The sequence below is a fragment of the Myotis myotis genome, unplaced genomic scaffold, assembly GCF_014108235.1.
Source record: "Myotis myotis isolate mMyoMyo1 unplaced genomic scaffold, mMyoMyo1.p scaffold_m19_p_7, whole genome shotgun sequence".
Taxonomy (NCBI): domain Eukaryota; kingdom Metazoa; phylum Chordata; class Mammalia; order Chiroptera; family Vespertilionidae; genus Myotis; species Myotis myotis.
In genome coordinates this window covers 31614189-31629129 of record NW_023416379.1, presented here as the reverse complement: position 1 = coordinate 31629129, position 14941 = coordinate 31614189, and the positions used below count along the sequence as shown (strand labels likewise).

General features: G+C 39.1%; 1 protein-coding gene across 1 annotated transcript in view; it reads right to left on the bottom strand.

Moving 5' to 3' along the window:
* Positions 1 to 1037: 1037 nt before the first annotated feature.
* ADGB (androglobin) overlaps positions 1038 to 14941 on the bottom strand; it is a 152496-nt gene continuing 138592 nt past the window's right edge. Inside the window, exons 34-37 of the mRNA XM_036317321.1 lie at positions 13811 to 13993; positions 7056 to 7143; positions 6186 to 6369; positions 1038 to 1542 (exon numbers count right to left, since the gene is read on the bottom strand). Of these exons, the coding sequence (XP_036173214.1) occupies positions 1354 to 1542; positions 6186 to 6369; positions 7056 to 7143; positions 13811 to 13993 (644 nt within the window). The 3' untranslated portion in view covers positions 1038 to 1353. The remainder of the gene's footprint in view (positions 1543 to 6185; positions 6370 to 7055; positions 7144 to 13810; positions 13994 to 14941) is intronic.

The window sequence follows — 14941 nt, the reverse complement described above, 5'->3', positions numbered from 1 at the left end:
ACCCCTTCAGATGGAGGATTGGGACGTCCCCCGGCTCCTCCCGCCTGTTGATCCCGTGCATCCACTCAGATCATTATTACAGGCATTTACAAGCATTTCAGAAGTGAGCTCACACCGGATAGATACAAAACAAAACACGCGACACAAACAAAACAAGACCTACCGCGGTCAGTCAGGCCCTCCGGACTGGGAGTCCCCTCAATGGTGTTGGGGATCCCGGCAAGCCCCCAAAATGTTATGCCCAGAATTCAAGATCCCCAGGAACCATGCCAGGGAGTCAGTCCGATGCAAAAGCAGAAGGTCCTTTATTGAGTTAGCTAACCCGACCCGGGCCTCCAGTCGAAGCAGCGACCGGAAACCGAGTGCCACCCGTGAGAATAGTGAGGGGAGGGGAGCCGGCTGTGGGCCCTGCCGATTGGCCAGGCACAAGTCGGGTCTTGTTAAATCCTGGGTGTGGCCAGCAGGGGCCTGGGCTCGGGAAGAAGGCACTTTTCTGAGCACATGGCCTCTGCCCCATCATAGACAAAATTACATGTATGTATAAAAGATTAATTTTTAAAAATAAAAATGTAAATAAATGCAAAAAGTGAAAATCACCTATCACAGTGAAGTAGCTTTGACTGGTTAAAATTCTCGTCTGAGAAAGTCATGATTTGGAAGTGTGCTTTTGGGAAAGTCAGTTTCCTTCTATGTGCCTTAGTTACCCACTCATATTTTTCTAAAACAACCATACGAGAACATGTTCTCTGTCTTACATAAAATACGATGTGGGTACACATGACAAGAGACATGTTTGTGATCACATTCTCTATGCCTGGGTTACCGTGACTCACTGCTACGATTCGGATTCGTAGTTCTAACACTGGATGAGTTTAACTCACCATAGCTCTTGCCCAGTGAGGGAGGTTCACTGACATTCAGCTTAAAAAATAAAAGCACGAATCTGAAACTTATTTTTTTTAATATTGTAAAGTCTTTAAAGTTAGAGACGAAATTTTCTCTGAGAACAATAGCCATTTCTCTCATTGTTGAATTTTTCAAAGGCAATTCTGCTGACTCATTTATGATCTTGTTTTAGTATTAGCTAAAACTAGAGCAATTCAGAGTGAGACATACATTTTATCACATTCTATCTGAGGCATTTTTATTGAAATTAGAAAAATTAAACTCCCAATGACTTCAAATAAACCTTCCTGAGAAAAACAAATTAACATTAAAATACAGAAACTATTTCTAAGGTAGGAAAACTTTTAATTTTTAACTTCCTATATTTTTTGTCAACAGGAAAAGTTATAGATAATGAAAAGTAGGTTTTCCTTTTTCAGAAGAAAGGTGGTATTGGGTATCTCCTGGTTACTTTTTCTTTCCTTTCTTTTTCTTGTCTTTGTCATGCATTGAGGTGGTCTTCTTTGCTGTCTCTGCCCGCAGTGCTGCTTCCTCTGCAGCCAGAGCCTCCAACCTCAGGCGCTCAGCCTCCAGCATCTTGTTTCTATACTCTTCCCGAATATTGAAGATCTTTTGACGGGCATCATCTAAGGAGTCCTATTTCAAAAGAAAAACTCAGTCAAATAAGACCCACTGCTAAAAGGCTTATGGTCCCAGAAAACAAACAAACAAACAAGCACAACAATGCAAGACCTTGATCCTTTCTTTATGCCAGTAGATTCATGGGGGAAATGACTGAAGAAAGATGAAAATTAAGTAATGGTCTCAAATGCTTATCAATACATACAACATGAGATAGTAAAAAGGGTACATGAGATTTTAACAGAATAGTAAATAAAAACATCAATAGGAGGAAAATAAAAAGTTAAGAATTAAATAGGCAGAAATTTTGGCAAAGCAGCTATCTGCTTTAAATGAGTTCAAATATAATCTATATCAAATGTACCGTTCTTGTGTGTCTCTCATAGTAACTGTGCTCAATAAAGTACTCGTTCCTCACACATAATCTAGTCCTGACAAAGTATATCTGAGTTATGCTTACAAATAATATCACCTAATCCATTGGTTACCTTTGTTAGTGTCAGTTTGGCTTTCATTCTTACCACTTCGAAAAAACTGTACAGTATTCATCAAAGACACCAATGACCTGTACGTAGCTAAATGCAAGATAATTTCTTGATTCTATTCTTACTTAACCATACTCTCTCCTCCTGAATCAACGGGCCTCACTTAGTTTCTTTGACATCGCACCCTCTTAACATGCCTTTCACTTCACTAGCAGTTCCTTACCAGTCACCTCTGCTTATTTCTCTTTTTCTCCTTCATCTTTTAATGTGGAAGTGGTCACATCTCAGATCTTAGGCCTCATCCCCTGGCAATTTCATTCATCTAACCCTATGGCATTAAATTTCATGTATACACTGATGGGTCCTTTTTTTTTTTTTTTTTTTTTTTTGTAATCTCTAGCCCATATCTCCCTCCCAAATTCCAGAATCACACATCTAACTTCAAAACAATTTTCACATGACTGTCTAATAGACAAACTAAAATATCTGCTTTGATATAATAGATATATATAAAAATGCCCCAAATTGAAGTCCTTATCTTTTCTCCAAACCATCAGATCTTATAGCAATTCAATCCTTTCAGTTGTTTAGGCAAAATATCAAGAGCATTTCTTGACTCCTCTCTTTCTCTTGTAATGCACCAACATTCCAACAGAAAATCCTATTGATTCTATCTTGAAAATACATCTATAATTCAACTGCTTCTCACCACCATCTCTACCCTACCACCCTGGTGTGAACCATGGTTACCTCTCACGTGCTCAATGAAATTGTCTCCTTACAGATCTGTCTTTTTTTTGCATGTGCCCCCTTCTCTACTTGTTTTCCACACAATATTCAGAGCAATCCCTTTAAAACTGAAGTCAGATTATGTTACTCCTCTGCTCTTTAGAATCTTGTCATGGCTCCAAATTTCCCTCAGAATAAAAGCTAAAGTTTTATTTTTATTTTATTTTATTTTTTAAATAAATCTTTATTGTTCAGATTATTACAGTTGTTCCCCCTTTTACCCCCCATAGCTACCCTCCAGCCAGTTCCCACCCCACCCTCTGCCCTTACTCTCCACTGTCCTCATCCATAGGTATACGCTTTTTGTCGCCAGGTCAAAGGTCATACACATGGAAAATGTAGTTATTTCCATCTGCAACGTGTCCCTGTGTTCAGAAAGGTCTCTCATGACTTGTTCACGCTCTACTCAGAAAGGGTATGGAGACCTGTAACGGCTTTTTAAAATAATGTGTCCTCTTATGTTTAAAATGAGGATTTTGTTACCAAAAGTGAGGAGAAAGCAACACTACAGCTGCTCTCGCCCTTCTCGCCCTTCGGGTGATAGTTGTGCTTGGGGCTGCACGCTGGTTTGAGGGCTGTCGACAAAGCCATCTGGGCGGCTCCCGCGGTTCCGCCGGCTTCCCAGGGGCCATCGCAGCCTCACAGGGACCGTCGCAGCCTTGCAGGGACCGTCTCAGCTTCACAGGGGCTGTCTCAGCCCCACTGGGACCGTTTCAGCCTCACTGGGACCATTTCAGCCTCACAGGGGCTGTCTCAGCCCCACTGGGACCGTCTCAGCCTCACTGGGACCATTTCAGCCTCACTGGGGCCGTCTCAGCCTCACTGGGACCGACTCAGCCTCACAGGGGCCATCTCAGCCTCACTGGGACCGACTCAGCCTCACAGGGGCCGTCTCAGCCTCACTGGGACCGACTCAGCCTCACAGGGGCCATTTCAGCCTCACTGGGACCGACTCAGCCTCACTGGGGCCGTCTCAGCCTCACTGGGACCGACTCAGCCTCACAGGGGCCATTTCAGCCTCACAGGGACCGACTCAGCCTCACAGGGGCCGTCTCAGCCTCACTGGGACCGACTCAGCCTCACAGGGGCCATTTCAGCCTCACTGGGACCGTCTCAGCCTCACAGGGACCGTCTCAGCCCCACAGGGACTGTCATAGCCTTGCAGGGGGCACCACAGCCTCACAGGGGGCTCCATATCCCACGTTGGGGGTGAAAGTGCGAGTCAGAAGCTCCTCTTGCTGTCTCTCCTGGAAGCTGGAAGTTTCTGAGAGTCGTCTGCAAGTGCTGGACATCATACTTTAACTGGTCAACATGAAGTTTGGCATTCTGTCTTTTGTTGGGAGGCTCCTTGCTGGACAAAATCTCCAGGCTTTCTAGCTGGCTAAATATCTGGTATGCTTGCTTGGGTTTCGTTTTCTATGAAGTGCACAGACTGCTTGTCTGCCGTCTCCCGGTGTCCCATGTGAGACTGGATCTGGTGGACCTGCTTGTGCGTTTGCTGGTACAGCGGTTCCATGTCGCCAGCCCAGCCGGGTCTGGCTCCAGCTTCCTTTGAACCTGAGTCTGCTTCTTGAGTGTGTCCCTTATGGGTGCGAGGAGTTGAAATCTGCAGTTTGTTGGGTTACGCTGCAAAAGCACAGGTGTTTCCTTTTGTGCCACTGGCACAGCTTGGGTGGGGATGGAAATTGAGTAGGGCGGGGTCTCAAGGAATCACCAGGGTGGAGCAAGCAGCAGTGGCGTCTCCGAGGCTCCTCGCCTCTCCACGACTCCGTGACTCCGCGTCCCCGAGTGCCAGCGAGCATCTCCGTGAGAGAGCCACCCTCACTTTCTGACCCACTGCAAGGCCGTCCCGCCTCTCCCTGTAGGGGTCTAGGACCTCAAAATCCCACCCCAAACAAGCACAGTGGATTCGAGAGTTTGTAACCCTTTCCGTACCTCTGTTCTTGGCGGCTCTAAATATCCTACTCAGTCTCAATGCGCTTCTTTCTTTCCTTCCAGTTGTAGAACTTCCACTGAGCCAGCTTTCCCATGGTTCTGAATGATAGCTGTTTGTCCTATAGTTGGTAGTTTCAATGTTGTTGTGGGAAGCAGCACGCACAGGTCTATACCTTACGCCGCCATCTTGGTTCTCAAAGCTAAAGTTTTTATGGTGGCCTTTGCAGTCCTATACGATGACCTTTCCCAGCCCTGTGTTCCCATTTTGTCTCTGACCTCTTCTCCAGTCACTTCCCTCTGTTCACTGTTACTGTGGCACAGGCTCTCACTGTGCTTCTTCAGACACACCTAGTACAACCATTGTGCTCTGTTCCTAGTCTACTTTTTTTTTCTCAACACTTATTCCTTTCCATCAGAGCATACAATGTACTTAGGTATTGTGTTTATATTTAAGCATCTATTTCCTCACTAGAATTTGAACTCCACAGGGCAGGAAGGGGTTTATCTCTTCTGTTTATGCTTAGGAGAGTCCCTGGTACAAAACTGCCCAGAAATATTTGTTGAGTGAATAAACTGTGGAAATGGAAAGTATCAGGAAACTAGAAACATTAAAATAAATATTTTAGAAAAGAAGAATAATTTTCAAAACTGTAGACATGAACACTTAATGTCAGTTCCAGGTAACATTCTAGAAATGGATTATGAAATGGCTGTAAAATAAGGCAGTGATTCCTAACTTCATTTGCATTTCTGACAGTATGGCCACAGTTACGGTGCAATGTGTTGTTTACTCTTTCAAAATGATATAATGAAAGAATGATTAACGAACCAATACTGGCTATGAGAAAAGCTTCTAGAAAGGTTTTGTTTTCATTGCTAACTTCTTCAAGAAATGTTCCATAGTTTTACAAGGTGAGAGAAAAATACTGTATCTACCATAATAAAATTGGTTTGGCTAAACTATTTGCACAAGTACAGGATAACAGCAGTGACATTTAAAAAAAAAAAAAATATGGAAAGAGCCATCTTAAGGGTTTAGTGTAAATTACATTTAATATGTGTCAGTAACCCCTTGAGGATTGGTACGTTTTCCTCCTATCTGAAGAAAAATACATTACTGATCATGTTTCTTTTCTGCTGCCAGCTTAAGTTTTGGCTGCCTCAAGTCTGTTAAAGCAATCTTCACCAGCTGTTTGCCAACTTCACAAACATTTTGTTGTCTTCTCTCCCATTCTTCCCACTTCGTGGACTGATTCCCAATGTGGCATTGTAGAGGGAATTTAGGGAGTAATTGAAATTAGTGTGGATAATCAATTTGCCATCTTTTCTGAGAAGTTGGGAACGAAATGTTTTCAAGATTTCTTTGTTCCCAGGTACTGTATGACTCTGGCACCTTTTACACAACGCAAAAGAATGTGTCGACTGTGACCCATGCATTTTTAGACTCACCCACATTTCTGAGTACATCTCCACGCCTTTATCCTGCAGTTTAGCCCGTTCTTCTTGTTCAATTTCTCGAATGCTAAGTATCCTGGCCCTGTACTGTCGGAACTGGTGAACCTCCTCTGCCTTTTGCATTGCTTGCTGCTGATTCAGGTCATCTGTTTGCAGCAAAGGCTCAATATTTGTTTTCCTTGATATAAGAAACATTGAAAGAGAGGTAATAAATGGAGATGGGAAAAAAATTAAAATTAAAAAAAAGAGAGAATTAAATCATTTGGGAACTCTAAAATGAATTTTATCTTAGAGCTCAAATAATTTAATATCGTAACAGTATGGTAGTCTGAATAAAATCAAATATGGAATAGAAATAATAAACCATTATTTTTAGATGGACTATGTTCCATCCATTGAATCACTGATATTTTAGAAAATTATTTTAGGAAAATATCAGTATAATTAGATGCACCACTTGATAAGATGTTTGTGAAACTGGTGTTTGAAAATATGAGCCTATTTTTCAGATCTTCCTTTTTAATTTAAGCAGCTAAATAATTTTGAAAATGTTTCCAAACATACAAATATGCTTGAGTAACTAGCTCCGTATTAATCCTATTATGTAGTTCTTAAGGAAGCTGAATCTAACTAAATAATGGCATTAGGTATGGTGAGAATCTTCTGCAGCTCAACTCACCTTAATCAAGTTGCACATTAAATCTTTCAGAAAACACTGAAATTCATGTACTTCTAAAAATTTAAATACCCTGAAAATATATTAAGCATTTAATTTCAAATTTCACTTAACAACTGCCTATTAGCAGTATAACCAAAATTCTACAAACACAGATGTCTACATTAATCATGTTTACTAAAACTTACCGTATATATTGATTTATATCTAGGTCTAGCGCCTTTTGAATAAGTCGTGGAGACATTTCCAAAAATGATTGAGATCGTGTAGTCATCCCTGTTAAAAAAACAATTTTAAACTTCCAAAAAAATCAACAATGACTAACTAAATGAGTGTTAGATCTTATTTTAATGAAAGATAGCATTTTCTGTTAACAAAATAACCATTGATTGGACTTGCCTTATGTAATGATTTTAATGTGATTTAATATGCCTTAAAATATAATTATGTTTCATATTTATCTTTCACTGATGTTACTATGCTCACAGTTAAATAAAAAAGATGACAAAATGAATATAACCTATAAAAACATAACAAAATGTTATTCTAATTATGGGTAAATGAAGGTGGGAACAAAAAGAAGACATTTAAGTTATGAAACTACATTATAAACAAATTAAATGACCCAACATTTAAAGAACTTGGTTTATATATGAAAGGTATACTAAGCATGCATGGGTAGAACATAAAAATGTTTAAGGCACAGTATTCTATCTTCAAAAAATTTTTAGCCCAGTGTAGTAGGCAACATACAATAGATAAACAGTGAGTGTCAAATTAGTAGGATCTTTTTACTGTATAGACCAATATGAACCCATAAAAACAGAGTTAAGGAAAATTTCAGAATCTAGGATACTATCAGCCTTTCCAGACCATTTTATAAAAATATATTTATTTTTAAATTATAGTTGACATACAATATTATATTATTAGTTTCAGGTATACAACATAGTATACCTGAAACTAATAATATAATATATATATTATTTGGCCTGGTGCATGAAATTCATGCATGGGGGGGGGGGTGGTCCCTCAGCCTGGCCTGCACCCTCTTGCATTCCAGGACCTTTTGGGGGATGTCCAACTGCTGGTTTAGGCCCGATCCCGCTGGTCAGCAGTTGGACATCCCTCTCGCAATCTGGGACTGCTGGCTTCTAACTGCTCGCCTGACTGCCTGATTGCCCCTAACCACTCGCCTGCCTGTCTGAGCGCCCTGGTTTCTGGTCGTTTTGGTCTTACCACTGCTTTGGTTGCTGGGCTTTTATTATATAGGATATATCTAATGAAGTTACCACTACAATAAGTCCAGTACCCATCTGACACCATACATAGTTATTACAATATTATTGACTCTATGCTTTATAATATATTCCTGAGACTTATTTTATAACTGGAAGTTTGTACTTTCTAATCCTCATCACTTTTTTGCCCATTCCCCCACCCCACTCCCCTCTGCTAATCATCAGTTTATTCTCTGGTATCTATAAGTCTATTTCTGCTTTTTTTTGCTTATTCATTTGTTTTTTTTATATTCCACATATTAGTGAAATCATATGGTATTTATCTTTCTCTGTCTGGCTTATTTCACTTAGGATAATACCCTCTAGGTCCATTTTTGTTGTTACAAATGGCAAGATTTTATTTTTTTTTATGGCTGAATAATATTCCATCTTTCTAGTCCATTTGGTTTCTTTTTTAAAAAATTATAAAGTATAATTTATACACCACAAATTTTTCCCATTTAAAAAGTATAATTCGGTACTTTTTAGTAAATTTACAGAGGTGGGCAACCAGCACCAAAATCCACTTTTAAGCCATCTCTATTACCCAAATAAAATCTCATGCCCTTTTACAGTCATTCTACATTTTCTCCACAAGTCACAGCCAACCATTAATCTACTCGGTGTCTCTATAGATTTGCCTTTATTGGACATTTTATGTAAGTAGAAACGGTAAAATTATTTCTAACTTTTCAATAAACTGCCAGTCATATTGCTTTGATCATTGTTGGCTTCATTATAAACTGTGAAATCACAAAGTCATAATCCTCCTCCTTGGTTCTTTATCAGAATTAGTTTTGTCATTCTGAGCCTTTTATATTTCCACCAGAGACCTGATGCATGAAATTCATGCAAAGCCTTCAGCCTTTGCCACCGCGGCAGCTGCCTCTGCCTTGGCCCCCGCCCACTATGGCTTTGTCCAGAAGGATGTCGGAAGGACATCGAGTCTAATTAGCATATTATGCTGTTATTATTATAGATATAAATTTAGAGGTCAGCTTATCAAATTTTGTAAAACATGTACTAGGATTTTAATAGGGAAAGCACTAAATTTATAGATCAATTTGGAGAGAATTAAATATAAATATACCATATTACTATATTGAATCTTCTAATCCAAAGCATGGACTACCTCTCTCTTTATTTAGATCTTTGAAATTTTTTTTCAGTGATGTTTTATAACTTTCAGTATGTAAATGTTTGATTTTTATTAAATTTATTTCCATATATTCATTAGTGATGCTATTGTGATTAAAACTGTCTAAATTTAATTTTGATTGCTCATTGATAATATGCGGAAATAAAAGCATATTTTGTATATTAATCTATATCATGTGACCTCACTAAACTCACTTATTAGTTGTAAATGATATTCTTGGTTCTTTTTCTCTGATCCCTTAGAATTTTCAATATACAGGATCAATTTGTCTGAGAATACAGTTTTACTTCTTTCTTTCCAATATGGATGTGTTTTATTTATTTTTTTCTTATTGAAATGGCTAGAACTTCCTTCAAAGTATTGAGTATAGGTGGTTAGAATGGCCATATTGCCTTGTTCTTCACCGTAGGCTGAAATCTCTATGGTCGTTTTATTACCCTGATTTCCCTGTTCAGTTTTTGACTGATTAGTTGCTTGCCTTGACCAGCATCATAGTACCCAAAGGGACCCAGATCCTCTCCCCTGGAGTCTCCAGGAAAAAGGCAGCCCTGACAACACCTACATTTTAGAATTTCTTCCCCATAGAACTATAAGAAGTTAGTTTGTGTTGTTTTGAGCCAGCAAGTATGTGGTTGTTACAGCAGAGAAAGAAAACTAATTCAATTAAGAAAATTTATTTGTTGTTCTTATTTTTAATAAACATTTTTTACTTTGTTCTATGCCTTCAGAGTTTTGAAATGTTTTTTGGCCATTTCCTTATTGCTGCTTTATGGGACGAGGGCATGTCAAGTATTTACCATTTAAGAAGTCTTACCCCCGCCCCCCTCCCCCGCCCCCCCCCCCCCCCCCCGCCCCACACACACACATACACACACACTGACTATTTAACCTTGCTTTTTAACATGTGGTTATAATAGTCTCCAGAAATATTGTCAAGCATTTAATTTTTAAGAACTTGTTAAAAGTGATCTTTCATCCAAAATATAATCTAATGTAAACTTTTAAAAATATAAAAAATAACATCCAAATAAATTTTTTAGTTTTTTTCCAAAAAATATAGTTATATACACATGAGAAAATAAAACATAATAATACAAATCCCAACTCTGCTCCATTATTAAAACATAAATTCAATCATTGTTTTTATTAAATAACATTAAATAAAAAATTCCTAAAGTATCAAAATTTTATTATATGTCTCTTTTAAAAACCAGTAGCACTAACTTTTCTTTTTTCATCATAGTTACTTTGGGATCTTAGGTTTCTAAAGTACATTTGCTTTTCTTATTACATATCTACCATATTAATGTTGGGTGTATTTTTTTGGCATTTCTAGCTTGAATTATTTCCATAAGATACCAACTGCTGACTTTGGCTGGAAAGAAACTATTTTCTGATTAATTAGATGTTTGTGATTTTTTTACATCCAGCCAAATAATATATATTTAAACTCAGAGAGTAGAAAAGGGGCAGAGAAATCTTCATGTTAATCTACAAAACTCTGTTGTATCAGAACAACGTGTGAATGTAGTATGACAGTCTTGAACCTCTGAACAATGCAGCTCAAAGTTTGTGTGTGTGTGTGTGTGTGTGTGTGTGTGTGTGTGTGTTTGTGTACCATCCTCCATCTGAAAGTGACAGTATGCATAAGAATAATTTCACAGCAATTGGTTATCACTGGGTCATTTTATTGTATTTTATAAAGTTTCAGTTTGCAAAAGACTCAGAGACAACTTTCATGACAGGTAGTATGAGAATTACTATTTAAAAGTCATGGCAAAGAATGGTTTGACTGATTGTGCGGTCTGAAGAAAAGATTTTAGAATAAAGACAGTGATCATGTCCAACCTCTGGAAGAGGCACTTTTCAGAGGCCCCAAGAAATAAAAGGGACATTGAAAGCAATGTTTAGGCTCTTGGCCTTGATGATGGCTTGGTGTAGAAGAAGACTGCTTAGGAGTGAATTCCATAATGATATTGTTTTCATGACCTCTCTCATATGAAGCAAGTTGTTCTAAGCTACCTACTATATGAAAATAGAAAGTAGCAAGAATAAGGTCGCTTTAGGGAGTCACAAATATTGATGGGAAGGTGGAGGCCATACCACATGAAGCTCTCACAGGGCATAGCCCTCCCAGCACAATTATAGCCAAAAGGCTATGGTTGTAAGCTTGACCTTAAAGTCCAACCCTGCAGTCCTAGGTAGCTAAGGAATGTATGGGCTGTGGGGGGTGCAGCAAGTGTTGCCTAAACAAAGCTTGATAGAGCTGAGAGAATGGCAACAACGGGAAAGAAGCAGATTTGAAACTGGAAAGAACATTGTAAACATCTTGCCTTTGTTTTGCTTTGTGTGATCTGACTATAAAATAAAGCGTCGGCTTACAGGCGTGTCACTGTTTCCTCATCCAGGCACAGTGATCCTACCTGGCCCCAACTGTATTCTCTTGTCTGTCTTTAATCCTTCACCACCCCTCCTCAGGCTCACCCCTGGCCATCCTGGATGCAGTTTATATAATATCTTATGGGCAATGCTTTTCCAGGGATGAGGGCCAATTTGTGGTGCACCAACAGCAGAGGTGGAGTAACAGCAAGTTCCAGATAACCGCTGACAATCAGACCCATGAACTCCAGTAGGATTCCTTCTACAACCACAGTATGTGGGCACATGGCAGTGTTTCAGAGGGTTAGAATGTATTGCAACCACACAACAACATAGTTTTTCTTGATGGTGTGTAAATAAACTTACCATTTTATGTTAAATTAAAATTATAATACCAATTTTTTAAGAATGTTTTAAAGAAATTTTTGCTTTAGGACAGGCTACTTTGATCCTCCCTTCCTGCTTACTCTTCTTACCTTTCTTCCCTATTTGCTGACCCCTCCTCCTCATCCCAAAGTACACTCTTTTACAATTATGCAAACTTGAAGGCAAATGTCTGAAGACTAATGGCCAAAAGTGTGAAGAAATGAGCAGCAGGAGAACTGACACTGAAGCCTGGCCTGGGGCTGGGATTAAAAATAAAATCTACACTCTGACTGCAGAGGACACTGTTATCCAGGCTGCTCTGGTTACATTCCATTTTTTTTCAATTGGAAGGGTTTCTCATTAGCATATAAATAAACCATTTGAGATGGGAATTTAATTCTATTTTCATTTTATAGATATTTAAATTAACTAAGTGTGTGTGGGGGGGAAGTTTATGGAATCAAAAGAATTAGGGTTTGAGTGTTGATTCTATCCAAACTCTACCAGCTTCCTCTCTTTAGGTGAGTCATCATTTTATCTCCTTCGTTTCCAAGGCAGAGATACCATATATGCTTTATCTAGTTCACAGAGGCTCAACTGTGATAAATATGCCAAAGCACTCTATCAATTGAATATTAATGTGAAATGATAGATATGTCCTAGTGCCACTACCATGCGCATTACCTATTAAATGAGTGCTTGCTTTCAAAATACGAGTTCAAAACTATCAGTATCTCTTTTTAGTGTGATAAAGGAGTCTTTGAATTTTCTTCTTTACAGTGAAAAATCATTTAAGGGCATGTTTTAGCCATAAAGTGTTTAATTTTAAAATTCTCAGACTGGTTCAGCAATTTTGAAAAGAGAACCATTGCTGGCATTTCTGAGGATGCTTCCTTCCAGAACATTTTCCTCTCTTGCCTGGGTTCTTAACAAGTAGAGAACAAAAGAGTGAGATTTTACTACTGACAGAGGGGTAACTGGAGGGTGTAGCCTCAGTGAGGCAAATGGGCCAAGATCACAGAACCCTGGAGGTGGCCAGCAGGCAGCCCCCTCACTCATAAGTAGTGCTTCCAATTCAGGAAGGAGCAGGGAACTTGGGCCCCATGAGCAGCCCAAGACACAACCCTCTTAACAATAGAAAGTCTGAGAGCTGCTTAGGGAAAAATCCTCTCTGGTCCTCCAAGCCCACTACCCTGGAAGCGAGGAATGTGCAGACATCTCTCTGTAACACCATCCATGAAGGGCTTAGGTTCATTTTAGTAAATGAATGCAAATCAATGCCACACAAAAATGAACCAAGTCAGTGTGGGTGTGTGCCACTGAAAACTGCTCTCTTTTCTTCTTCTTCTTCTTTTTTTTTAACTGCTTTCTTCCAACCTTTTAGAAACCAAATATTTAAAATTTGTTATAAAAGGAAAAGAAGAAAATCTATCCTGTAGCTTACTGTAGAGGTGTTTGGTGACAATGTGTTTGTGATTAGTACAATTTTACTTTCAGGTATAACTACACACTTTAGAACTGCTACTTTTTAAAAATATTTGCTTTTATTTTTAGGATAAGTGTTTAAACAATCAGATTCTTAAGCAGATTATCAACTCTCATAAGCCAAATGAAGACCTGTGCATCTAAAATACAAATTTTTCTATGGCATACCCCTCGACATCACATTTTTTAAAGTTAGTATATGTTCCAGGATTTTTCTTTCAAAACATGTACTTATCTTACCCACGAGGGTGATACCCACAAGTGTGATACTCACTCCAGTTATCCTTCCGCAGCTCATGGTCCTCTTTCCCTCCGATCTCACCCATTACCGATTTGGTCAGCTCCTTTAAGCTCTTGGACATTTGCCACTTCTTCCACAGCACACTCCCTTGTTGTATTGACTCTTTGGCCTCCGTCATCTTTGTTTCTGGCTCTTTCGCAAAACTTATAGCTGTTTCTATTAACAACATGGCATGTGCGTTACTGACAAAAAACTTGCATGCTACGAAATCATATGCAAAAAGTAACAGGACTATGAGAGCACAGGTTTGGAGCAAAAGACTTGAAAGCTTTGCAACTTCTAAACCAGAGCACTAGCAAAAATAACCATTGGCACGCCAGAAGATGACATGGATGACCTGAGCAGCCATTGGGCCTGGAAGCTGCCTCAGGATATCAAAAGGTAACAGGAAAACAGAAGCTTTATGGAGGTGAGACGTTACAAATAGGAAGGGGATTTCTGAACCACTGGGGCTGCTGTTCTCTTGGGTGCTGGAGGAAGTGCCGCCTGTCCCATGTGAGAATTATGAGTAGATGGGACCCTTCTTTCTGGAGAGCAAGCCCTGTGTGCAGGCACTTGTCTAAAATTGTCTTACTAGGAAAACAGAGCTGGAAAGGGATCTTTCTTGTGAAGCTGCAAAATTTGAAAATTTTTTTCTTAAAGCTATAATTCTACTGCCCTTGTTCCATATCTCTGTGCCAGGAAAAACTGGAAGACCTACCACAACTTCCACATTATGCAGACATTTTTCCCTCTATTTATCAATTGCACATGTTTTAATTGGTGTTATATTCTGCTTTGAATGAAATAGGTTAGTGCTCAAGAGTGTGGAGAAATGTTGAAATAAAAGGGAGACAATCAGGAGTCAATGTTGGTTGCATCAATATTGTCAAAATTGATGCAACCCTAGAGCAAGTTTTTCCAGGAAGTTTAACTTAGATAGATAAAATGGATAAATTTCTTGTAAAACACAACTTACTAACCTTGACACAAGAAGATATGGAAGAGATAAAAATCAAGACATATAGGATGCATATACGGTATGAATTTACCTGGACTGTGGCAGTACTTTCCTGAATGGTTTCCCCATCTCTATTCTTTCCCCCTTTAAATGCATATCTTTAA